At 40.0% G+C, this 23091-nt stretch overlaps 1 protein-coding gene across 4 annotated transcripts in view; it reads left to right on the forward strand.

Moving 5' to 3' along the window:
• Positions 1–18184: 18184 nt before the first annotated feature.
• The window catches only part of DTNBP1 (dystrobrevin binding protein 1), a 71264-nt gene continuing 66357 nt past the window's right edge, over positions 18185–23091 (forward strand). The window contains exons 1-3 of one of the 4 annotated variants that reach the window (XM_074146402.1): positions 18185–18269; positions 19487–19537; positions 22803–22853. In XM_074146402.1, the coding sequence (XP_074002503.1) occupies positions 18214–18269; positions 19487–19537; positions 22803–22853 (158 nt within the window). In that variant the 5' untranslated portion in view covers positions 18185–18213. Of the gene's footprint in view, positions 18270–18391; positions 18668–19486; positions 19538–22802; positions 22854–23091 lie in introns of those variants that run through there. The other 3 variants (XM_074146405.1, XM_074146403.1, XM_074146404.1) reach the window with 3 other exon arrangements.

Here is a 23091-nt window from a genome sequence, read left to right on the forward strand (position 1 = left end):
CCTTTAACTTTAGCAGGCAGTGACAGATGAAACATGGAAAGTACATTATATTCCTGTTCTCTTTGATCTTTTACCCTGACACACAACCTTACCTAGTGGGGTTTGATATCACTAACCTCTCCCCAACCTGGGGCTGACATTCTTTCAAAACTTTGCTCATTTAGAAGTCCACTGATTGTGGAGTTTCACATGCTGTGTACTTGGTTGGCATCTTCCACTAAGCAAGTACAGCCATCTGTTTTAGTTCGTCATAGCAGTCAAACATCATACACAACTTTTTTAACATTAAAATGCAAAGACCTCCACACAGCAATAAGGAGGAAGAGAGAATAAATTAGGCAATGCTTAGAATAGGAAGGACAGCAACCCTCAGACAAGCTATAGATACTACATTTTCATTTGAATGTTAGCATGTTGCTAAGGAAATGGGCAGGAAGAGAATCTGGAAGCAATATCTACCTTAAGGAGCAGGGTGAGAGAAGCAGGTTGCCAGCTTCCCATCAGCTAGACTTCAGTTCAGAACTGAGGACAACATCCAAAATACAAGATGTTGCTGTTTATCCCAATCTTCAACTCAAAGCATCTGGGATACATTCTGGGAAAGCTAAGTAAGAGAGACTGAAGATCTGAAACATAATCTCAATTTTACACATACAGAAATTAAGATAGAGAGAATTGGAAAATTTGCTTCAGGTCATCCGCCAGATCAGGAGATGCAGCAATGCCTTTCTTATCCAAATAAACCACCACATTGAAACAAATCTAAATAGTTGCATTATTAAATATTTGCAGGACTGGGTCCACAGATTGCAGCCACAGAAGCAGAGCTGTTCCATGGATACTGCACACAGAGTCTCTGTTACTAGACTGTCATACTTCTACTAGAGGCAGAATGTGTAGATGTAGTGCTGAGGGACATGGTTTAGTGGTAACTTGGCAGTGCTAGGTTAACAGTTGGACTTGATGATCTTAAAGGTGTCCTCCAACCAAAGTGCTTCTATGATTCTAATACCAAAAAGAAAGCAAACAACAGTTACAATAAAAGCTGCTGAGCATTCCAAACTAATAATTTATTCTCCCGTAAACACAATTACTTCAAAATAAAAATGTTTAGAAATAGCAGCCTATCAGCCCTAAGCATGCAAGCACCATCACCAGACAGCTTCATCCTCCGAGGAACTAGAAGTACTCATTTGTGCTCCTTGGATTATAAACCAATCTCATTATGCCTTCCTGCTTCATAATTATAGATCTGATTAACAGAGATGAATTTGATTAAAAAAATAGGCATTACAAATAGCACAGTTTTCAAAAGAAGAGGGAATAATTTAGGTTTGGATGCTAGTGAGACTGTTTCTTCATTTACCTCAATCGCCAACAACTTTGTTATTGTTAATATCATTAAATTAGACAATTTAATGAGAATGTCATTAGTGCAGACCATGTTTGAGAATTTCCAATGTAGAAAAACTCCAGCTAGCTAGAAATAATCAGTCAGATCTTAATCTTTTTAGACAATGCTGACTTCAGTAGAGCTGTAAAAGTTTGTACTGGTTGAGTGTTACCTACAATCTAATATCCAACAGCTTTTGGAGCCTTTTCAGTTAAGTTTTCCAATCTGAAAATGGCTAGTAATAGCGGGCTGCAGCTTTAAGTTTTCATTATCTAGTAGTACATCTACTTTAAAAAACTGTCATTCATATTGAAAGCTAAAGCTAATGTGTAACTATGATAATCCAAGTGTCATATAACCTCTCAAAACTATTTCCCTGTAGTGTTTGTAGTTTGAACCTCACTGGCAGTTCTGATTTTGGCTTTTTTAGAAAGTGTCTTAAAAGACACAGGGGGAGAATATTCACAATTGGCAAACTCTTTATTAGCTTAGAAAGTTTAGATTTAGTTAAACACCACCTACCTAACCTCAAATTCCTTTTCAACTGTTCTGTTTGTGTTAAGCAGGACAAGCAGGATGTTAATTATGACAGGATGATGCCCAGGTGGCTAAAGCATGTGCCTGTCAGGTGCCACCACTGCAACGGCACATTGAACAGCCCACCTGTGCCCAGAAAGGCCACAGCATTTGCCTTAATCTGTAGTGAGCTAGAAAGTTTAGAAGTACATGAGCTTCCAGTGCATGTACAAAACCCTGGATTAGTGTCCAACAGTAAGGTGGGTTGGGGGAACAGAGAACAGTTTATCAGGCCTATGAGAAGCAGACCTTGTCCTGCTGATTTCTTTGCTACCATAGTTCCCTTTGAAGATAGTGAGAGCTATGACTGTGTCTTTCTACCTGTGGGTCCCTGGGCACAGTATAATCTCCCTGAATTCCTCAAAGAATTCTACATTTGAGTCTGTTGATGGAAAGGGATCATTTACACAGTGACAAATCAATTGGTTTTAAACCTGCTAAGGAAATGAACTGGTAGAGTCGGGAACTGACCTCAGTTTGTGGTTGGGTCCCACTTTTGAAAAGGAGTATTATACAAAGTCTTCATCCACAGAGAAAGTGAGAACCGGAACTGAGAAGTCTCTTAATATCAGTTCTGAGCGGCTGCCTTTATTGTTACAAAGAGTCCTAGCCATGTCACGTATAATATCGAGGTTATTCTGATAAAGTTATTATTCTTATATACAGTTATAGAATCATAGAACTGTTTGAGTTGAAGGAACCTTTAAAGGTTATCTAGTCCAATCCCCCCTGCAACGAGCAGTTACATTTTCAACTAGATTAGGTTGCTCAAAGCCCCATCCAACCTGACCTCCAATGTTGCCAGGGACGGGGCACCCACAACTTCTCTGGGCACCTTGTTCCATTGTTTCACCACCCTCAATGTAAAAAATTTCTTCCTTATCTCGTCTAAATCTACCCTCTTTTAAACTATTACCCCTTGTCCTATCACAACAGGCCCTGCTAAAAAGTTTGTCTCCCATTTTTTTTACAAATCCCCTTTATGTACTGGAAGCCTGCAATAAGGTCTCCCTGGAGCCTTCTCCAGGCTGAACAACCACAACTCTCTCAGCCTGTCCTCGTAGGAGAGGTGCTCCAGCCCTCTGATCACCTTTGTGGCCCTCCTCTGGATCTGCTCCAACAAGTCCATGTCTTCCTTGTGCTGAGGACTCCAGAGGTGAACACAGTACTCCAAGTGGTTTCCCACCAGAGCAGAGTAGAAAGGCAGAATCACTTCCCTCAACTTGCTGGCTATACTTCTTTTGATGCAGCCCAAGATGCAGTTGGCTTTCTGGGCTGTGAGCGCACATTGTTGGCTCATGTTCAGTTTTTCATCCACCAGTACCCCCAAGTCCTTCTCTGCATGGCTGCTCTCAATCCCTTCATACTGTAGCCTCTATTGATAACAGGGGTTGCCCTGACCCAGATGCATGACCTTGCACCTCATGAAGTTCACATGGGCCCACTTCTCAAGCTTGTCCAGGTTCCTCTGGATGGCATCATGTCCCTCAGGCATGTCAACTGCACCACTCAGCTTGGTGTCATCTGCAAACTTGCTGAGGGTGCACACAATCCCACTGTCTGTCATTGATGAAGACATTAAACAGTAGTGATCACTGATATTTTAGTATTAACAGAAGAAAAAGAATAAGAAACTGAATTTGGTGTAAATGCAAGGCATTGGTAGCAGGGGGAGTTGCAGGGGTAGTCTCTGTTGGAAGAGTGAGGGGCTGCTCTGTGCTGGATGCGGCCTTTTCCAGCGGGCTCAGCAAAAGATTCACAACAGGTCAAAGCTGCACCCATCAGCAAAGTTGTTTGTGGTACCCCTGTGAAAACATATTTAAGAAAGCACAAAAGTGCTGGAGAGGCACAGGAAGAGGGAACAAAAAGAGTGAGAAACTTCCTCTCTCAAAAAGAGAGGAAACACCAAAGTCAGAGAAGGAGGAGGAGGAAGAGGCACCCCACAGTGCTGGAGCAGATACTCCCAGCAGCCTGTGGAAAAGCCCATATCAAAGAAGATTTTACTGATGGGAACTGCAGCCTTTGGAGAATTCATGCCAGATTAGAGGAAAAGGGGGAGAAGGAAGGAATGGCAAACAGAAAACCACTGTATACTGAATGTAACATACCCCATCATGCTCACCTGCACCCCACTAGGACAGGGCAGAGCAGTCAGGTGTAAAGAGGTGAAGTTCAGCATAGGAAAAGGGGAAGGAAAGGTGTTATGTTTCTCTTTGCCCCTTACTACTCAAATCTATTTTAATTGGCAATAAATTACCTTAATTTTCACCAAGTTGAGTCTGTTTTGCCCACAACAGTAGCTGGTAAGCAATCTTCCTGTCTTTATCTTGACACATGGACTTTCTTATGCCTGTTGTTCTTCATATTTTCTCCTCCTGTCCTACTGAGGAGAGGGGAGTGAGTGAGTGGCTACGTAGGATTTTGGTCCTTAGCTACAGTTAACCCACCACAGAAACACACAATTAAATCTCTTCAATCCCAGAAATCAGAAGGCATCTATTACTGCAGCTCCAATCATTTCTGCATGTGTCTCTGAAAAACTTTCATAATAGTTATTGTACCTTAAACTCAAGGTTGCTATGATGAAAGCAGTCTTCTTCAGGTAAGGGAAAGCATAATTTTCCTGCTATCAACAAGGAGTCCTGCATCAGTATACCACAGATAACTGCTACAGTTTATAGACAGTAAAGTAATTTTGTTCAAGTGTTTATGAATACTGTTTCTTATATCAAATGATTTGAACAGCTGATAAATGGAACGAACTCAACAAAGCTCTATGCTGTATGAAAATCAGAAAATGAAACATTCGTTTCTTAAAAGAAGGCACCACAAGAAATAAGGACATTAGGGAATATTAATATTCAACTCCACTCTTCTTGTTTACAAGAGCTGGCCGGAAATTTTCTTGAAAAACAGGTTTCAAATGATAAATGCCAATTTGACAGAATATAATTGGAAGAATGCATCTATTCACTGAAGTTGCTCAGCAGGAACCTTGTTCACCTGTCAGACTCTGCAGGCTGATGAATTTCTGCTAGATGGCTCCTCTGCTCCAGGGAAGATGAGGAGGACTCCGTGTCTGAAGCCTGGAAGCTTCAGACTTCCAGCTCACAGTGAGAATTCCTTCTGCAATGGCTGGAATGTAGCACCTGGAAATCACTTAACATAGATGCTGTACTGGAAAAATAATAGTTATGCCTTATGTACACAAAGGCACTGTAGTTGCAAGTTGGCCGTAGACAAAGATGAGTACTGCTTTGACATTTCAGGTCTAAATGGGTTCCTTAATGAGAAGAGTTTTGTTAAGAAAAATGGGAGAATCTGCCTTGTGCCTGTATCAGTGGATCTGAACATACATCACCTGTTTTTAACCTCATGCAACTTCAAAAATCCTTGGCGAGATACAGCTGTTATTTTATAATTTGAGTATTTTGCTTTGCTGCATCAGGATTAATCTCTCACTTGCTCTGGAAAAAACAGTATAATGGTATTTTAAAACCATATTCCATTAAGTTACACTTAATGTAACTTCACTAACTTCAATAGGCATGAAAATATTGCAAATGGTTCTCCCTCTAATGACACTATAAAATTAAACATCATTCTGTTGCTCAGAGTATTTTTAGTTAGAACTAATAGTTCTGATAATTTTATTAACTTTGATAGACGTTCAGATTCTTTTTTTCTAAGATACAAGTATAATATGACAGTATGTTTGAACCTGATTTCACAAGGAAATGAGACTTACGCAACTGTACTGTGAGGCCTCCCCTTCCAAAACCTGTGAGTCCATCAAGGATTTCAGACTTCAGAGAGATACATAGTTCTCAAAGACAGTAAAGTCCTATACATTTTGTGAAAACTAATTACTAGAGATTGATCAAAATTAGTGCTACCACTAAGGAAAAGCCAGTTGCAGTTCAGCCTGTTGGCCAGTCACCATGGATATAATGAACAGGCAATCAGCACAAAATTATTTCAGCAACAGCATGTGTTGCCACATTCTCAGCCAAACTGCCAAAAGACACAGGAAGGAGCTGGAAGTACTTGAGCACTGAGGATGGGAAGGACTGAGGAATATGGGAGAAAAAAAAAAATTAAAAAAACTTCCTTAGTTCCACTATTCACAGAACAACTTACTTAGGTATCTTTAAACCGTAGATTTTGCCTTGGATAAAGGAATGTCTGACTCTCTTTGCAGAAGATGTATATGTACTTTAACACAAATGACCCCTGCCTTTTAGTCTGTATTTACAGTTAAGATGCATATTACTGGAGAGAAAAGAGCCTATGTTTCAGTTGTGAATGGAATGAAAAGCAAGTTGTTCTGCTTTATACCTGTACCAAGGAAACGCAAAGTGAGAGCTGTTGAAAAGGATTTTCAAACAGGAGAATGAATGGAAATAGGTGATGCATTCTTACTCTGGTAATGACAGAATGGACTAATGGCATTATCAATATGTGTATGTAAACTCAATTCATATGAACTCAATAGAATCACTAAATTTTATTAAGTAAAGCTGGATTGGTTTTCATCTCCCAATGCCTGTTCTTCAGCCTCACTGACAATTCGAAGACACTGAATGATCTATTTAAAATCTAGTGACTTTTGTGAAAAATAAAATTAAGTGTCTGGTATAAATTAGATAGTTAAGATTTTCCTCTGCTATTGCAAAAATTTAAGTATTACAGTCATGACATTAATTTATACATGCACACACATGTATACCTACATACATAAAATATGATACTTATTAATCTTTTTTTTCTTAGTCATATTTAGGCTCTTCATAGAAAAAAAAGCATGGAACCTTATACTGAAATAAATGGACTAACATGAATATTTAAGGCTGAGAACCTTGACAAGACCTGATTTCTAGTTATATAACAATTCCATCAGTAATTGCTGAATATTTAAAATCTTGTGTGTTTGTATGCATTTGAGTCTTCATTTACTGATATTCAGAAAGCATTTTCAGAACCCTAAGTATCAAATGAGCTAATTTAAAATTACTGAATCACTCCTAGGGACTGATGATTTAGAGGAAACAAAAAACATAACACTGCCTGATTAAAGCAATACAGTATTACTGTAAGAATGTTATTACAGTAAGAATCAAAGAATCACCATTTTAGCTCAGTCTTCCACATAAAATCTGGGGCAACCTCTACTTTCAAAGATCTGTGTCTTCAGTGTACAGGCTACTTCCAAAATTTGTACATACAAATAAAAAAGAAATAAAAATGAAGTCGTAAATGGTCAGAAGCTGAAAACTTAATATGGTATTCCAAGCAAATACGATTACACAGACATCACTGAATCACATAACAGTTGAAGGTGGCAGGGACGTCTGGAGATCATCTGGTCCAATCCCCCTACTCAAGCAGGGCCACCTACAACCAGTTGCCCAGGACCATGTCCACACAGCTTTTGAATGTCTCCAAGGAGGGAGACTCCACCATCTCTCTGGGCAGCCTGTGCCAGTGCTTGGTCACCCTCACAGTGAAAAAGTATTTCCTAATATTCAGAGGGAATCTCCTGTGTTCCACTTTGTGCTCATTGCCTCTGGTCCTGTCACTGGGCACCACTGAAAAGAGCCTGGCTCTACCCTTTTTGCACCCTCCCTTTAGGTATTTATAAACATTGATAAAATCCCTCATGACCCTTTTCTTCTCTAGGTGAAACAGTCCCAGCTTTCTCAGCCTTTCCTCATAGGAGAGATGCTCCAGTCCTTTCATAATCTTTGTGTTCCTTCACTGGATTCTCTCCTATATGCCCATATCCCTTTTGTACTGGGGATCTCAGAACTGGTCACAGCACTCCCGGCGTGGCCTCACCAGTGCTCAGCAGAGGGGAATGATCACCTCCTTCCACACTGGTGACACTCCTCCTAGCGATGCTGTTAGCCTCCTTTGCCACAAGGGCACGTCCCTGGCACATGGTCAACCAGGACCCATGATGTGAAATTCATAAAATATATTTTCTTCCTGTTCAACATACTGTTTAAATACACAGGGTGCCTTTGCAACATCAAGGCAGATGTGAGCACCGTCTTTAATAGCACTGCCATGTACAGACAGTGCTAACATAAAAACCAGTGTTTAAGTCTGTTTATTGCTTACTCGGTAAAAGTAATTTCCTAGTTGAAGCTGCTGGTTGCAGGATATACCTAAGCAAATAAATAAATAAGCAAAAACTTGATATTTTATGAAGTGAACAGAGATTCAGAGATGGAAGAGCAAAGGACTCTAAGCTAGACTTTTGAAGCCAGACCTTGAATACATATCTCTGGACTGAAACAAGCTTCTAGTTTGAAGACCTGAGAGCAGTTCATAGTCCTTGTATCTCCCTATCATACTGCCAGAGTCCAGAATGAATCTAAACAATAAAACCATGCTGAAACTCTTAGCTTATCACACAATTGCTAGAGGTATGTTGCAAAAATGACACAGAACTGGTCTATGGGAACAAGAGGGTACTTGGCTACTAGACATGGATAAACATACATAACATACATGGATAACATACATGTAAACATACATGTGAGATTGAGGGGTTAAAAGGTGAATGCATGAATTATTGAAGCAATGTTTGATACACTTCACTGAAAGAACTTAAATAATTTCTGAAAGAAGTAAAATTCCTTGTGGTAAGGAAATGTTGGAAACACTCTGTCTAGGTTTGTTTTTATTGTCCTTTCCCAGTAGAAAGGATGTATGATATTCATAAAGCATTTTAAATCCTGGGACTATCTTAGAAAACTATACGTACTAGAAAAGTTTTCTGGTTATGAATAACATTAACAACTTTTCTGAAAACAAAAATAATATTTTCAAGCCCTACCTAGTTCCATTATTCTGCCACAAATGTTGTTCATCTCTCCTAATGGAAAAAGGCAAAGTTTCAGATGCATCTCTAAAGGCAAAGTATTTTCTCTGTCTTAGTTTAATACAGACATTTTGCTGAAGACTTTTTAAGCCTGCCATGCATTCCACATCAGAGGTTTGGGCTGAACATTAACCTCACTCTCTCTCACTCTTGGAAAGTCCAAACTATTAAGACTTCCTACAGAAGCCAATACTATAACTCACAGCAGTATACCACCAATAAACATGTCCAATCCTTTTTTTCCATTTTACATACTGGCATATACAGGCCAGAATCACCAAACATTGTGCCTTTAATTTGGCAATGAAATGCTCTTATTTTCAGATGTGGCAGAATGGGCACATCCCGCTTCTAGTGATCTCAAAAGCCAGTTCTGTATCTACAGGCACTTAAATACGACAATTTGGCCTCCCTGTCTTAGTGTTTTTCATACAAACAAAATTTGCCTATGCAATGCACCTTGATATCCAGCAACAACAGCTACTTTGCAAATGAAAGTATACCTAAAAAAAAAAAAAAAAGAAAAGAAAACTGGGAGAGAGCAAGCACTTTAAAACTTTAAATGAAAACTTGCCTGTGCAATTCTCAGGTCCACCCTGAAGCTATGTAATTGGAAATATGGAGTACTTTCCAGGAGAATGACGTACTTTGCCGCAGCTAGTAAAGCGACTCTGGGTTGTCACAACAACTGTAAATAGACAGATAAAATAAATCAAACTGACAAAATGCACTGTGATAAGAAAGTTCTGCAACAGTACAAGAACCATTATGACTATTTCATTTCATTCAAACTGAATTATGCTCAATAAATAAAACATAACATGATGATAAAAAAAAAAGGTCTGTCTCCAAGCTACTTACAGCATAAATGGATTAGATTTTATGCATAATGGACTAGTAAACAGCAGATCCATATAAACTGAGGAAAGAGAATTCCGTTTCAAATGCTGAAACAGTATGAAGTTGACAATTGCACAGTTATTAGCCAAATGCTAGGCAGTCAGCCAGAAGGCTTCAACAAAAATTGCCTTAAGCAAGAGCAGCAAACAAGGGGAGGAGTTAACAGGAAAAAAAAAAAAAAAGCAATTGAATTCACTTATGGGATATTTGTCACCAGAAAGGCCAGAATGACAGATGTAATGGAAAAAAAATCAAAAAAACCGAAAAGCTGATTTAATGTAAGAGGAAGTCAGTGAAACTAGCAGTTTAGTAGCAAATACACATCTAGAAAACTCCTCCATTAACAGCAAAGGGACAGCCATTTTATTCTGTTAAGTCTGTTGTAATTCCCTTTAGAGTTCATTGGATAATGAGCGATTAATGTCTGTGTGTATAAAACTAAAACTGTGTCCTAATTGGGTTTGGCTGAGCTAATTGCCTCTGATCAATAAAACTGACACATAGTATGCTTGTCCTTCAAGAATCTCATTCTGGGCCTCATTCCACTTCCCTCAAACCATGCTGCTGACATCCAGGGGAGCAGAAATTGGTCAAGTTAATAGAAAATTGAAAGTAATACAGAAGAACTTAAATAGAGCAGTAAGCACTGGGGAAACGAGTGTTTTACTCGACTAAACCTCCCTTGTGCTTCATGACACATCCAATCCACTCGCAGCAGCTTCTTAGCATTTTTACAGTCCCTTCTCTGCAAACAGCATTTATGTTGCTTCACTTACACCAGCACAGAGACAGCGGTAGAGCCTCCTAGTGCTGACACAGCATACAGCAATAGAAGGGGAGTCGCTCCCCAAACACCTCCAAAAGACATAGGCTTTACTAAAGTTCTCTCCCCTCCTCACCGCCACTGCCTGTAAGTGTACCTACAGTCACACCAGCATTTTCTGGCACCGCAATGACAAGGAAAACACACGACTTTTTCCTCAAACAAACCAATTAAGCTTTATGGCCTAGGGGAACATCTAATCATGTGATACAATGCTTACTCTAGTAAAATTACACACAAGAACAACAACAAAAAAGCAGATGCAGACACAACATAACTACTTAATACTACTCCAAATATTATTGTACAGCATTCATTCATGCTTAAAACATCTTGTTAATTTCCTTGACAACAAGGTCAAGGTTAGTTATATGAGCTATGCAGTGTACACAAGTATGTCTTCTAATTAACAGGCTAAACCTTCTTGATACAGGCAGCTGCTGTCTGTAAGACCATGGGATCCTCCTCCCAAAGACACAGCGGCATGGCTTCTTTTGAAATCAATCCTTACGAAGTGCATCCCCTAGATCATTTCAACAGTAGTGACAATGTAAGAGTCATCGGAAACAGTGTAACCTAGTATTCTACTTGGAGGCAGAGATGTGAGACTCTGTGTCTGCTTTTTTTTTCTGAAGATCATTGGCAGTGTCCATAAAAATACAAGCTAAACAGTATAACACAGATTTCCCCATCCTGCTTAATCAGGAGAAAGAAACTTGTGAAAGCAACACTGATTATGTCAAATACCAGGTGGTCACGACATACTGAGCACGACGACATTCCAACCATTAGTGCTTTTTAAGGTGCCCTTCTGAGATGAAAGAAGCTATTAATTGTACTTAATACATTATCAGTAACATTTTGCTCGTTTAAGATACATGCACTTTCAGAGAAATGAATACTTACATAGCTCTGATTTTGTTTTTCTATACACAGCTGTGCCCTCTAGTGGAACTGGCTAATTCACTACATATTTTGTCCTTTTTTCAAAATCAGCACACTCCATCTGAACTACATTGAATAGCTGGAGTTATGAACTTTCTTTTAGGAAGCTGTTGTAATAACTTCAAAGAATTTAATTGTACAGAAGTTTCAAGATACTGAGAGAATCCAAATTATAACATTTTAAATGAAGTCCTAATTTTTGAAGTATCATTCCCATTAGTTATTATTTTGATAGAAGAAAATCCTGTTTTGTGGCATTTTAGATAATGTCAGAGGTAGGGTCAATTCAACTAATTTGGGGAGAGAAAAAATGAGTTGAAATAATCTGGAGCCATTGCTGATCTATTCCAATGACACTTCCTCAGCAAAGGCACATTAAAAAAGACAGAAAACTTCAGGAAGTGTAGAAAATACAGTTTAAGTCCCAACTTTCATTTGCAAGCTCACTGGTGGAGAAACAGCCAGAGCACACGGTCCTACTACACAGTACCACACATGACAGGCCTCAAGCAGCAGCAGGTCTAACATTTTGTCTTGATTGTCTCACTGACAACTGCAGTGCTGAGGAGGGGATGGTCTTGGGTAGCTATTAAAAACAAAGACAAAAACTAAAGAGATAAAGGACTAGGAATAAAGTGAAGGCAAAAAAGAGGATGGGGGGAAAGGAAAGATAGCAGGAGCCCACGTCCTGCATTCTTAGCAGTTATCAAGCTCTGCCACCTTCAGTGGTGACAGCAAAATTATTGTTCCCATCCCCATGACTGAACATAGCCATGATGGATGATTAAGAAAATACAAGGTCATCACACTGAATCTGGGTCGGTTTCAGAAAAGGAGAGGAACAGCAGCCATGTTAGGACAGTCACTCCTTTCAGGATGTGTTTTCCTACTACATCCATCCAGGTATAACTACAGACTGCCCCTGGAAATGTCTTTCCCCAGGTATGTGTGGCTGTCCCTTCCCCAATACCAGATTTAGCAATTAAGATCCTGCAGAAGGGATCTCTTTAGCTTCCTAATACTGCTAAGCCACTAATTTCCCTCACCCCCTTTTTCTCTACAGATCAAAAAGGTAGCAATTCATCATGTGTTCAATCACCAGATAAGATGTAAGGAGAGTGGGAGATGAGGACCACGGAATTTTACCATTACTTATCTCTATCACTATGATGTGCCCCCCCTCCAAAGTCTCTTTCATAGAAACAGGGAAACTGAAGTAACATATGCTTTGATTATTTTGTACTTTGGTTAAGTCTCATTTACAACACACCCATCTGGACCTGTTGGAGCAAGTCCAGAGGAGGGCCACAAAGGTGATGCGAGGGCTGGAGCACCTCTCCTATGAAGACAGACTGAGAGAGTTGGGGCTGTTGAGCCTGGAGAAGAGAAGGCTCCAGGGAGACCTTATAATGGCCTTCCAGTATCTAAAGAGGGCCTAAAGGAAAAATGTGGAGGGACTCTACCAGGGAGTGTAGTGATAGGATGAGGGGTAACGGTTTTAAACTGAAAGAGGGGAGATTTAGATCAGATATTAGGAAGAAATTCTTTACTGTGAGGGTGGTGAGACACTGGAACAGATTGCCCTGAGAAGCTGTGGATGCACCATCCCTGGAAGTGTTCAAGGCCAGGCTGGATGGGGCTTGGAGCAACCTGGTCTGGTGGGAGGTGTCCCTGCCCATGGCAGGGGGGTCGGAACTAAATTATCTTTAAGGTCCCTTCTAATCATTCTAGGATTCTATCTATCTGGGCTCATCAATTCCAACTCCATTCTATTTTTTTAATCATTATCTTAGTGCAGGGTACTACATATAAAAACTTTTAGTTCAGACTAAACCAGTTTTCAAATTTTCCATAGGAAAATATTAAATATAGAAATATAAATATCTTTCTTTCACGCTGTCAGAAAGGTGGTCTATTAAAAAGTAAACATCTAAAACAGGTCTTTGAAGCTATACTAACCCAGAAATTAAGTCCCTTACCTGTTCTTGTGTGAACTGAACTAAGAATGTTTTTACTTCTGGGTCAGAAATTATTCTTTCAGTTCTCACTAGGATTGGCAATGATTACTGTCCGTATAGTCTTGTGCTAGTTTCCAGGAAAATTAAAGAAAACCAAACCCCAAACCAACTTGCTTTATAGAGATAAAAAGATATTCTCTATTCATATAACATGAAAGCTTTGTGTCAGCTGCAGAGACTTTATTACATCACTAAAGCTCCAAGAGTTAGGACCGGTAAGAACAGAAACTCTTATTGGGAAGCTAAAAAGATTAATTTGGAAAAGGGAGCTCTTAGAAGCTGCTAGGAAGGGTAGAGGCCTCAGGATAATTGAGGCTATGACAGACAGTTCTTATGATGTAATGCTCAAATTTAGCTTCCACTTATGTCACGTGACCCTGCTGAAGCTTTGGGGACATATAACTCATTGATAGATACCAACCTTTCTTTTCAGCCTGCAGTGGAATTCCTGTAAGAAATGCTGAATCAGAGCTTAATGCTTACTTTTATTTTAGGCTTTATTGACTAAAACAGTAGTAGTAGGGTTTTAGAATTAAAGCTTATCTCAGGTATTTCTAAAAACATTTAAGCTTTGTATCAGTACAGAACTAGCAAATTAAAAAATTTGCACCCAAAACCTGAAAATAAAGAGAGATCATTAAACTTTGTTTACGGTTTGACTGTAAGCCATCCCTTGCATATTTTTAATTCTCCTCAACTATTTCACTGTATGTACGGTAACACGAGAAGATTAAGGCAAATACTGTATCATTTGACACTAGTTGTTTCTGATCAAAACTTCAGTAAACTTCCCTTGCCTTGTGTCAGTGCCCTAAGAGCATTTAATGGCCCTGACTAACCTCACCTGTGGCTTCCATACACATAGTTTCCATGTAGCTATGGGCCCAGGAACCCCTCCTAAGCTTAGACCTGGGCCTTCAGTCTCTGCTTGAGCTTTGTTGTAGGGGTTCTAGCGTCCAGCAGTGCCCTCGCTCAACACTTTAAACCATTTACAATTGCACGCAAAACATCGTTACGAGTTTTGATGTGGGAAAGGGAACTTGGATTCAAATTCATGATGTGCATTTTTCTGAAAAAGAAGCAGAGGAGCTGGTGCTTTGTTCCGACACAGAAAATCTAAGCTTTGCTCCCTGCTTTAGCTGAACGGATATTGTGTGTTATTTTGCACCACTTCCATTACTTGGAAAGAAATGGAAAACTGGACCAAGAATGAGAGTAAAAACATTTAATGAGAGAGCAGAATTCAGTTCTGCTGGACTTTGGTATATCTTCTAAGTTAAAGGAGGCCTGATACAGCACTTCCACTTCAAGCATTCAAAAATTATATGAAGGCCAAACCACTTTCTACAAGGAAGACTCTGAGGAGAAGAGGACAAAATTACTTCCGCAAACCTGAGAAATTTTGAAGGGCTGAGAGTTTTGTTTACTATTTCTCGTCAGTTTGGAAATGTCATATTGGAGGCTATCAAGCTAACTGCACTCAAAAGCAGAGATCAAAACATAGACAGATAGACACCTAAATAAACTAAATTTCACATCAGATGAGCAAAATGGGGAAGTACTAAAACTCATCTTTCACTGTAGAGCTTAATGGGGACGAGTCTAGTCTCTTTGCAGTATCACTCCCTCTGGGCAGTCTTAATGTAAAGTCAATCTAAATTGGGGTCACTAAAGCCTAGGTGAAGGTGGAATCATGCAAACGCAGGACTACGGATAGCTTTGCTCTGCTTAAGCTGTTACAGAAATGTAGTCTAATGTATGCCTCCAAGGGCTGCTGATCTAGAAGAGCAAAGAAATCTTCATTTGCCACTAGGGTTATCCAGTCAAATATATTTCTGTGCTTTTTCCTTTAAATATAATTGCTACCAACTTATATCACTGTTCTTTTTTTTCCTTTAAATATAATTGCTACCAACTTATATCACTGTTCTTTACAGATGTTCAAAGCACAGAAAGCTTATACTTTTCTTGTAGAGACCAGTATAGCCACTTACTGAATACTTGCATGAGACTTTACCAGTGCTAATATCAGAGAAGCAGAAGAATAAACTAGGAAGTCCTGGCTCAAATTCAGGTCATAATGAATCTCAGATAACCAGCTATGAACTACTTAATTACTAAAGGAGCACAGCAGGTCATTAATGTTAAAGAGTTATTTAGCATTACTTTTATCTCTAGAAAACCTGATCCAAAGCCCCTGACAGAATTTTAGGGGCACTGTGTTGAATTAACACCTGAAGGATCTGTTCCTGTCGCACAAGCTTGCCTGGCTGTCCGAAAAAGTAACAGTCTATGTTGGGTCAAGCAGATGAACAGTTGTCATGCCATATAAACGCTGTTTGTTAAATTAATTGCTATTGTACATGAATATTATTAATTAGTATAAATATGTAACTTGTGTAGTGCTCAGAATGAAGCCATGTAATTAATCTTCAATGATGGAAATGCTATAGATGTGCACTTTCTGGACAATCTGGGGAATGTCCAGATCAGGCCAAAAAGAATAAGAAGTTTGGAAAGTGACTACAATTAAAAAGAAAAAAAAAAGAAAAGAGGAACTGGGCTCTGGAAACAAAAAAAAAGATCACGCTAAACATGTGAGCTGATACTTAAGGAGCTTGCAGAATCTCCTTCCTTTGAAGTTCCTAAGAACCAGTTAAACAAAACTCTACATAGTGTATTTATAATTCACCACAGCCCTTGAGCATAGCACGTGCTTTTAGAAGTCTCTTCCACTCCTGCACTTCTAGGATTACTGTGACTGTTAACACTATCTCAAAACATTTCTTTCCCCAAATTCTACAGAGATGGCAATGAAATTGTACAAAAGAGCAGTCTTTTAATAGTTTTTTTGACTGTAAAAGAAGCAATGGGATGTAAAAGTGTTTACTCACTGTGGATTATTAGAGTCACTGCTAACAAAAACATTCACAAGAAAATTCAAAATATGTAATACAGAAGAAATTCACGTCTTCTCAAAGGAAAGGTGAAAATTAAAGGTTAAAACCCCTGCCTTGTTTTCAGAAAACTTTGATTCCCGTAACATATATATTACCTAAGGCCAGATTGCACAGCTTTTGTCAGCATTTGTAATGCATATCTGTGAATACACCAGAAAAAACTTGTTGATTCAAGTCCTTCTCCTCTTAGTCTGGAGAGCTAACTATCCAGGGAAGTGGAAAGTCTTTACTTTCAGGTATTGCTGTTAGGCCAAGCAAGAGGAAAAATACTGTCAAAATGTCATATTCTCTTTCACAGAACTTCATATGCAGTCTGCCACGAAAACAGTCTTTCTGACCTCATGATGAGGTGAGCTACATTGATTTCGATGCTTGGAATGAACCCAATCATTTTTCTTTAGGCAACTTCTTAACTTGTATTAAGGCCACAAAGCAACCCTGGTTTTCAAGAAGCCACATCAGAAACAACCTACAGGTACAGGTCCCATATTCTTCTAAAAGCACACAAGCCAAGAATGAATGAGACAATGGCGTCAATTTTCCAGTCAACTGAATGTATACCTTGAATCTTTCTTGATTATACTTCTACACTGTTGAATGACACACCCGACGGTCCCCCTCTGCACACATTCTTCCTGTAACAAATCATTTCACTGCTCTCCATTTAATTTTTTTTTGGAACTTTTAACCAAAACTGAATTGGTTAGCACATAAAATGTTTTAACTTTGAAATCTCAGCTGCTTTATTTAAAAATTGAAGTCTTAATTAAATGGAAATTTAAGATTTCCTGGATTCATCTAAATCCTGGGTCCATGTTCCTCAAATTTTAACTGAAAACACACAGGGTGCAAAGCTGTCTTCCTTATTGCTGTGACTGTAAATATAGTCATCCTGAAAGACTGGCCAATTGTTCTGAAAAGGTCTGATTCCACAGTTCAATGACTCATAACAGGTATTATTTGAACAGATAGGACCGAGAAACTTAATTACAACTTTTCACTGTATTATTTATGATTTGTAATAACTAGCATCCCTTTTATTTTGTCATTCTTTTGAAGTGGTTCTTTTGAAGAACCACTAATACCTATAAAAGCCTGGTAGTCTCCAAAGAAAACAGCAGTGGGCTGCACAGACAAACTTAGCAGTTCAACTACCTGCTCTGCAAGGCCTTTTAAATGCTATCTTCTACCCTTTACTCCAAGAATCCAGCCATTCCAGAGAGACCCAGTGCTTTTGCTTTCCATACTTTTAAGATTTTGCTGCAAGGCCCGATTCCCTAAGCTCACTCCTACGCTACTGCCGCCGAGGTCAAAACCATCGAGGCAAGGGTCCCAACCTGCCAAAGAGCTGACTGCGGTTCTTAATAAGCCTCTCACCACACCTTCAGGCATCCAAATACGTCTCAAAAAGCTATCCTTCAAGCGGCCCGCGCTTTCAAGGCGGTTCTACCCGCCATTACTCGCACCGCGGCAGGCGGCTCTCCTCAGCGGCCCCGCTAATTTTGTGAGAGGATTCGTTCCCTTACACGCGCGAGGCCCTCAGCGGAAAAGAGAAGGCGGCCCTTCCGCTGGGCGCGAGGGCGGTGACTAGCTGTGGCCTGGTCCCGCCCGCGGGCTGAGGGGGAGGAGGCAGCCGAGGCCCGGCCCCACGCCCCGCCTCACCCCGCCCAGCCCGGCTGTGGCCTCCGCAACCGGAGCAGGCCGGGACGATGCTGGAGACGCTGCGGGAGCGGCTGCTGAGCGTCCAGCAGGACCTCACCGCCGGGTGGGTAGTACCCCCCAGCCCGGCGGGGCTGGAGGGGGCGGGGGGAACAGGAGAGGGACCCGCGGCCGGGGGGGGAGGGGAAAGCAGGTGACTGGGGGCCGGGGGCGGGAGGAAGAGGAGGAGACTGTGGAGGTGGCACCCCCGGCCGGGGACATTCCCTCTCACCGCGGCTGCCTGCCGGTGGCCGTGTCCCGCTCGGTACCGCGACGGGCTGGAAACGCGGCCCCTGAGTCTAATCCACCCCCCTCTCCTCAGGCCTTCCCGCCTGGGTTCATGCGGCTCATGGCGGGCGGCTAGTGAGCCCCGGCAGCTGCGGTCGGGAGCCAAGGGGAGGAGGTGCCGTGGTGTTGGGGAGGCAGCTGCGGTCAGGGGAGAGAAAGACTGCTGTTGTGAGAGAAGTGAGGGAGATGTGAATGGGGTCAATTAACGTGCTTGAATTTTTTATGAAGTAACTGACCTTCCGGGTTTTATAGATTAATGGTCTCGCGTAAAGAGCGTTGTTGTACTCTGGTGTATGAAAAGCTTTTCTTTCATTGGAAAATGAGTTACTGTCACTGGGGAAAAGAAGCACAGGAGAAGTGGAAGGAGCAGCTCCTTGCTTACATTAAAAAGTAGAAAAATCTTCCTGTGTTGCCTCACAGGGCTTTTTTTGGATAGGCCCTGTATCAGTGCTGTTCTTAGTACAAGCAGGTGGTCAAAAAGAGTGTTGCCAGAGAACAAGGTCATGTCTGTGCTGCAAAACTTTTGGCTCGTAATGAGCCACAGGAGAGTACTATGTTGTAATCAATTACTTCTTAAAACTATATGGTCTTTGGCAATGTTGAAGCCGCCTTACAATACCCCTATGGTAAATATTTATGTATAGTGATGGATGTGTATGTACTCCAGAGACTTAAATCCTTTTTGATTATTTCTATGCAGATCTTTAATACATGTCTGCTAAGGAAACAGTATTGAGAGCTAGATGACTTGGATATATAGCTCCCATTAAACTTTTCATACCCAATTGCTTGATGCACTCGCAGAAAAAAAATCTCATAATTTAGAAGCAGCGTAGGTGGAAATAATTTCATATGACAGTCTCCACAAAACTAGGTGAAATTTGATTTATTTGTGAAATAAGTATAATAGACTGGAATTAACACACTGTAATCAAACAAGTTGTTCTCTGGTTTTGGTGTTGGAAATGTCTGATGGTTTTGTGTTTTGTTTTGTAGGTTGAAGACTTTGGGTGACAAATCAAGAGAAGCAAAAAAGAGCAGGCAGAGGTACTTCAGAACATTTTAATGTATAGCATTGGTCTAAAATGTTCTTGTTAAAGAAGAAACTGAAAGTGGCTCATATATATGAGCCAGTTAAAAAAAACATTTGCATGTAATTTTGCAGAATATTCTTTTGGTAACAGAAAAGCTTTACCCTAATATTGAGGAAATACTTTGCTTAATAGAACCTTGATTGATAGGCCTATGAAATTTCTGGTGGCCATCAGTCAATTTATAAATAACTACTTAAATTATGTGAATATTCAGTGTTATTGTAGTGCTTTATAAAAGAATCAGGTTGCAGTACACTGAAATGTAATAACTTACGTTCTCTGTGAATTTCATGTACTAAAATTGTAATTCAGTTTTTTTAGTGCAAGAACAGAAATAGGAGCCTTTATATTGTGGCAAATATGTGTATAATGGTGTACTTCAGTTATCTGTTTTCACCTCTGTTGCAAGAAGATTGAAGAATTGTGGTGGGTTTCTTATCCTCTGCATTTTAGTATATTGTTCATTCTTTCAACCTGTGTAAACTATAGGGAAAGACTGCTTAATGTCTGTAAGTGATGTTTCTGAATGTTGCTTCTTCAGATAAGCCCAGATTTGCTTTAGTGTAAAGCATGTTCTTACTACAACACAGTGTGTAGACAGAAATTAGTTTTAAAACAAGCCCCGAACAAAAAATATTGGCATCTGAAATAAGCTGTATTAAGTTCTGAAGCTTGATGTTTTGGATGTAAAGGTTTTTTTAACAGGAGACTTGTTGTATTGACACAGAAACTAATTTATGAATGGGTAAAGGTTTGAATAAAACTATTTTAGGCAACTGCCACCTTTGTATATTTCCAGTCCATAGTATTTTGGTTCATCTGATGTACTGTAAGTATCCATCACTTTTTCAGAGAAGCACTGGGCAAACCGAATGGCATAGAGACATAGTTCAGTAATATGGAGGTCTTTTTGCGTCATTGGTGTTTGGGGTTTTTTTGTTGTTGGTGGTGGTTTTTTATCAGAGTTAGGTTGATGGTTGGTCTAGATGATCTCAAAGGTCTCTTCCAACCTAGACGATTCTATGATTCTATCACAAACGGGAATGCCAGGGTGACTTCTGCTTTGCTGATAAAGTTCTGGGACAAATATAGCTAGCTTAGCTTGATCGTAAGGATGGCTGAGAGCTTGTGGGTCAGAACCAGAAGAGAGGCCAGTAAGGGTGATGTTGCCATGGGAGTTTGTTATTGACCATCTGATCAGAGAGTGAATGATGTCTTCTCTAAATGACTTGGGGAATTATCTGTATCATTAAAACCCCATTCATGTGGGGGCCTTTAACTTCCTTGGCATCTGCTGAAAGGACACTGCAGCAGGAAGCAATCAAGAAGAGTTCTGGAGGGCGTTAGGGATAACTTCTTGGTACTCTTGTCATAACTTCTTTGACATGCAGGAATAGCCTAAGGAAAGCCAGACCTCACCTAGAATTGACACTTCCAAGAGATGTCAAGAACGAGAAGAGGGGCTTTTAGCCCTGCATTCATAATAAAAAGCTGAACAAAGAAAATGTGGTACTGCTGATAAATGGGGTGGATGATTGAGTGACAGCAAATGTAGATATTATTGAGGTACTCAATGCTTTTGTTGCTTCAGCCTTCACAAACAAGGTCTCCCAGTCCTCTGTGCTTAGTGAAGGGAAGAGACTGATCAGTAGTGGATGAAGATCAATTTGGGGAACTTAACTCATAAAGGCCCACATGATCATATGGGCCAAGAGGTAGCTCAGGAAATTCAAGAGGTACAAATCCAAAGTCTTTCCCTGGGAAGAAAGTATCCCCTGCAACAATACAGACTGGGGCTGACTGACTAGCCAGGAAGCAGCTTTGCTGAAAAGATCCTGAGGGTTTTGGAAGACAGCAAGCTGAGTGTGAGCCAGCAACATGCCTGGCAGCAAGGAAAGTCAGCAGCTTCCTGGGCTGTATGAACAGGACCACAGGCAGTGGGATTGAGGGAGGCGATTATCCCCTGCACTCAGCACTCCTTAGACCACATCTAGCCACTGTTTTGGGCCCCTGACGTAAGAAAGAAATTGACGGCCTGGAGCAAGTTTAGTGGAGGGCCACCAAGATGATTGGGGTTGGAACTCTCTGGATATGAGGAAAGGCTGAGACTGGAGCTTGTTCAGGCTGGACAATAGATGACTTTGGGGAGACCTAACAGCAGCCCATCATTACCGATCAGGGAGGTGGAGTCAGACTCTTGATATTGGTACATGGTGGGAACATGAAGAGCGATAGGCATAAGTTGAAACAAGAGATGTTTAGACAGGTAAAGGCTATAAGGAAAAGCTTTTTCCTCATGAGGACAACCAAGTAGTGGAAAAGGTTGCTCACAGAGCCTGTGAAGTTTCTGTTCTCCGAGATTTTTAAGTTGCAATTGAACAGACCCCTGAACAAGCTGGTCTGATCCCATAGCTGGTCCTGCTTTGAAAAATAGGTTGCACTAGGGGCAGCCTGAGGTCCCTTCCCACCTCACTGGTTCTATTGCTTTTCCCTTGGTTTAAGAAAGAAAGAAAAAAAAAAAAAAAGTTTCATTTATGGTATTTGGTTTTTTCCATTCAAATTGTTTGGATGACAGTTCAAAACAGTCTGGTCTGGTAATCTTCCAAGAGGCGCATCTTGGATGATATCAAGATCTTCACATAATACATTATTAAAAGTGCTGCGTTGTTAATTTTCCTTAACTTAAGATAAGTAGCCTTTATATTTCAAGCTGTTATTAATGAAAATATATGCATTCAATAGGCGATCATTAGAACATTAAACTGGCAGAGGTTCTTTAGCTTAGTATTTATTTTTAACATAGAATACATTAAGTGCAAATCTTTATTGAGACACATAAAGAACTTGTGTAATAGTCTTATTTCTGGAATGTTTCTGTCCCCTGTTTTAAGTTAAAAGAATATTTATCCTGTGAGTTTGTTAACTGCACTAATAAATAATCTCATAAAAGTTGTTTTTAATGGACATAGTCAAAAAGAGGTAAGAAACAAAAAAAAAACCAAGGGAAACCCCCTAATCCTAGCTTTGGAATATTCTTGTAAAATACACTGTGTAATGCATTTTGAACCGTAATTGACAAAATGTTTGTGAAAGTGAACAGTAGGGAATGTTTCTGTGCTCACCTTATCTGTCAAATGCAGATGTGCGTGCACACATATTTTATAACAGCTTTCTTCTATTCATTAACAACATTTGTATATTTACCATTTGTTTTATAGAACTGTTCAATGTTTGCCAGAGTTTTCTGCTGGGCTGGAATTACTGAGCAGGTATAACCTTCCATTTCTTTGTTAGTGTCTGCTTCCTATAATTTCAGAAATAACTTTATTAGGTTAAGAAAATGAGAAGAAAATGGTGTTACTAATATTTTTTTGAATGTTCTACAGAAAGTAGAGTGGGGGTGGTCACCAAATTTTAAATATATTTAAAGCTTGCCCAATCCTTAAGTGCTGTTATGTTAATGAAACAGAAGTTCTGGAGGAAAAACAGCATTTGAAAGATGGCTTT

The sequence above is a fragment of the Numenius arquata genome, chromosome 4 (genome assembly GCF_964106895.1).
Source record: "Numenius arquata chromosome 4, bNumArq3.hap1.1, whole genome shotgun sequence".
NCBI classification, from domain to species: domain Eukaryota; kingdom Metazoa; phylum Chordata; class Aves; order Charadriiformes; family Scolopacidae; genus Numenius; species Numenius arquata.